The 3,294-nt window shown below is 66.7% G+C and overlaps 1 protein-coding gene across 1 annotated transcript; it reads left to right on the top strand.

Annotated features, from left to right (window-relative positions):
• Positions 1–277: 277 nt before the first annotated feature.
• On the top strand, positions 278–2,960 carry C1QL2 (complement C1q like 2). Its single transcript, XM_030801014.1, has 2 exons — positions 278–1,612; positions 2,215–2,960. The coding sequence occupies exons 1-2, from the start codon at positions 929–931 to the stop codon at positions 2,392–2,394; spliced, it is 864 nt and encodes a 287-aa protein (XP_030656874.1). The 5' UTR covers positions 278–928; the 3' UTR covers positions 2,395–2,960.
• The last annotated feature ends 334 nt before the right edge of the window (positions 2,961–3,294 follow it).

Genomic DNA, 3,294 nt, shown 5'->3' with positions numbered 1-3,294 from the left:
GTTGAGGTTTGATCCTCTTTGCAGGCCGGGGGACGGATTAGGTGACCCCAGAGGAGCCCTGCTGACACCTGGATTCCAGCTGCTTTCTTGGCCATGTGAGGGTGGCTGTGTGCGCCCCGCCACTGCGCGCGTGGGTGTCTGTGTGTGTTGTCGGTGGGAGGCGCGTGAGTGTGGCCGCGGGTGGGTGTGTCCGATGTGCCCTGGCTTGGGGCCGCGCCCGCTGCGCCCACTTGTGGCTCCTGGGAGCCGCCAGGGGGAACCGCGCCTTCACCGCCTCTGCCGAGGACGCCGCCAGATAGGAGGCTGATGACATGAGGGCTCCGTCTCCCGAGTGATGGCAGCGCGCGCTGCTTCGCCGCCTCCGCCGCTCAGCCCCGGACTCCTTACGTCAGGGTAGCTGGGTACCCCCTCCGCGCGGGAGCCAGCGAACAGCGAGATAGCACAGCAGAGCGCGCCGCGGAGCCGGGGAGCCCTCACTGCGCGAGGAGCTCCACCGAACCCAGCGGAGCGGAGCCTGGCGGGAGGCAGCGCCGCGGAGCCAGCGCCGGACGCCGCAAGGAGACTCCCCCGCCAGCGCAAGCATTCCCCAGCCGGCGCCGGACCCGCGGGGCGCCGGGTTCGTCTTGTGTGCCCCACGTCATGCGCGCCGGGGTCCGCGGCTCTCCCGACCAGCCCCAGAGCGGTGGGCACAGGCGCAGAGGTCCCGGCGCCTCTCGCTGAAGTAGTTGGGTGGCCGGGGCGGGGGGTCGCCACGTCGGGGGCGCGGCCGGGACCCGCGGAGCCGGCCCCCGAGCGCGGGGAGCGGGGCCGCCCGCGCCGCCCCACCATTACCTCCTCGGGCGGCAAGGAGGAGCTGGTGGCTGTCGCCTCCCGGCTGTGGCAGCGGCGGCGGCGTGCCTGCCTGGCGGCCGTCGGCGTACTCTTGGCCATGGCGCTCGGGTTGCTCATCGCCGTGCCGCTGCTGCTGCAGGCGGCGCCCCGAGGCGCCGCGCACTACGAGATGATGGGCACCTGCCGCATGATCTGCGACCCTTACACTGCCGCCCCCGGCGGGGGGCCCGCGGGTGCAAAGGCGCAGCCGCCCGGACCCAGCACGGCTGCCCTGGAAGTCATGCAGGACCTCAGCGCCAACCCTCCGCCTCCCTTCATCCAGGGACCCAAGGGCGACCCGGGGCGACCGGGCAAGCCAGGGCCGCGGGGGCCCCCTGGAGAGCCGGGCCCGCCTGGACCCAGGGGTCCTCCGGGAGAGAAGGGCGACTTGGGGCGGCCCGGGCTGCCAGGGCTGCAACTGACGGCGGGCACGGCCAGCGGCGTCGGGGTGGTGGGCGGCGGGGCCGGGGTAGGTGGCGACTCCGAGGGTGAAGTGACCAGTGCGCTGAGCGCCACTTTCAGCGGCCCCAAGATCGCCTTCTATGTGGGTCTCAAGAGCCCCCACGAAGGCTATGAGGTGCTGAAGTTCGACGACGTGGTCACCAACCTCGGCAATCACTATGACCCCACCACGGGCAAGTTCAGCTGCCAGGTGCGGGGCATCTACTTCTTCACCTATCACATCCTCATGCGCGGCGGCGATGGCACCAGCATGTGGGCGGACCTCTGCAAGAACGGGCAGGTCAGTGACCCCTACCCTCACCGGCCCCGCAAACCCTCGCTCGCGCCCTGAACCTCCCAGGGAACCAGCCTCCTTTCTCTCCACCCGCGGGCTACCGTGCGAGCCCCGGGAAGGAACGCGCCTCGGTGCCACAGCATCTCCGCTTCCCAATGCGCCGAGGCCGTGCTCACCAGGACATAGAGCCAAATGTTGGGCCTTGAGAGCCCAGAGACCCCCATACCTAAACTGCACTCCTTGGCCACTTGCGTCCCTGCCTGCCTCTCCGTGGGCTTCTCGGAAACCTCATTTCTTTAGTTCCCTCCAGGTTGCCCCTTTGCCCTGCAGCCTCCTTTCCTCTTGGCCCTGGCCCCTGGCTCCCACCCTTCTACTGTGGGTCAGTGTTCATGAAGTTCCCCTTTCCCTCTTTCCCAGACTCGTCGGCGCGAGGAGGAGGGGGGACCCGGAAGGAGTTGGCTAAGTTGGAGAGAGAGCATGGAGCTGGGGTGGGAGTGTGGACCCTGAAGCAGCAGGCGGGAGGACCGTGCGTGGCGCGCCTGGTGTGGGCTGAGCAAAGGCGCGGGAAGAGGTGCCCCGGCTCACCCGCTCCCACCGCTTGCCCCCAGGTCCGGGCCAGCGCCATTGCACAGGACGCCGACCAGAACTACGACTACGCCAGTAACAGCGTGGTGCTGCACTTGGATTCAGGGGACGAAGTGTATGTGAAGCTGGATGGCGGGAAGGCTCACGGAGGCAATAATAACAAGTACAGCACGTTCTCGGGCTTTCTTCTGTACCCAGATTAGGGGCGCGGGGGTTGCGAGGTGGGGTGGCTGCAGGCCGCCGGGTCTCCGGTCTCCGCCCGGGCGCGGCTCCTTGGCAAAGGCCACTCTCGATTCATAACACTTCCTGACATCTCCTTTGGAAAAGACAAATCCCTGCCTCCTCCCTGCCCTGCTCCTGGCCTCAGTGCGTCTGCGACCCACCACGCTCAGGGCTGTGCTCCTGGTCTCCATCCCCATCCCGGCGAGGGAGGAAGGGACGCCCGAGCCCTTGAGGCGGCGGCACAGGCTTTGCAAACCTGATTCGACTGGACAGGCAGGGCCGGGAGCCTGCCTTCCTCAGATAGGCTCCTCCCAGTGCCTAGAAGCGGAGGGCTCTGGGCCCTGGCCAGGGAGGTAGGCCAGAGGGAGCGCGGGCTTCCTGGGGCGTCCTTCTTTGTGACCCGAAATACTTGTGCAGATTTCCCTGTCCATCAGCCACAACCTCACCCACAGCAGAATTCCAGCAAACAGAAAATTCACCTCTCCACACCGCATTCCCTCCTGACTCAGACTCACCGCGATGCATTAAATTATGTTTTTAGACTATGCGTTCTGTTGTCTGTATGTCGGCATATCCTGGACCAGGGCTCCAGATGTCCGCCTTGGCATAATGACCTTACCTGGGCCCAGGATAGGCCCATCTATGACCTGCTCCCCAGCCGCTGCTATGTCCCTGCCACCAAGAGTGGCCGAAAAGACATGGGGTAATGGTAGCTGCATCCCACCCTTCCCAGAAGCTCTCCCCAGGCTGCAGCCCTGAGCTGGAGAGGCCGGAGGTGGGGTTGGGAGGAGGGGAGGAGGCGGGGAAGGGCATCAGGGAGAGTTAGAGGAAAGCAGGAGAGGAATGATTGGGTCTCCAGTCTTGGGCAACTTGGACACCTT

Source organism: Nomascus leucogenys, chromosome 20 (assembly GCF_006542625.1).
Source record: "Nomascus leucogenys isolate Asia chromosome 20, Asia_NLE_v1, whole genome shotgun sequence".
Classification (NCBI taxonomy): Eukaryota; Metazoa; Chordata; class Mammalia; order Primates; family Hylobatidae; genus Nomascus; species Nomascus leucogenys.
This window is presented reverse-complemented; position numbering and strand designations above follow the sequence as displayed.

Coding starts and splice junctions, on each gene's coding strand:
- C1QL2 (XM_030801014.1), top strand. CDS start 929: ATGGCGCTCGGGTTGCTCATCGCCGTGCCGCTGCTGCTGCAGGCGGCG. Junction 1,613..2,214: donor ACCTCTGCAAGAACGGGCAG/GTCAGTGACCCC, acceptor GCTTGCCCCCAG/GTCCGGGCCAGCGCCATTGC.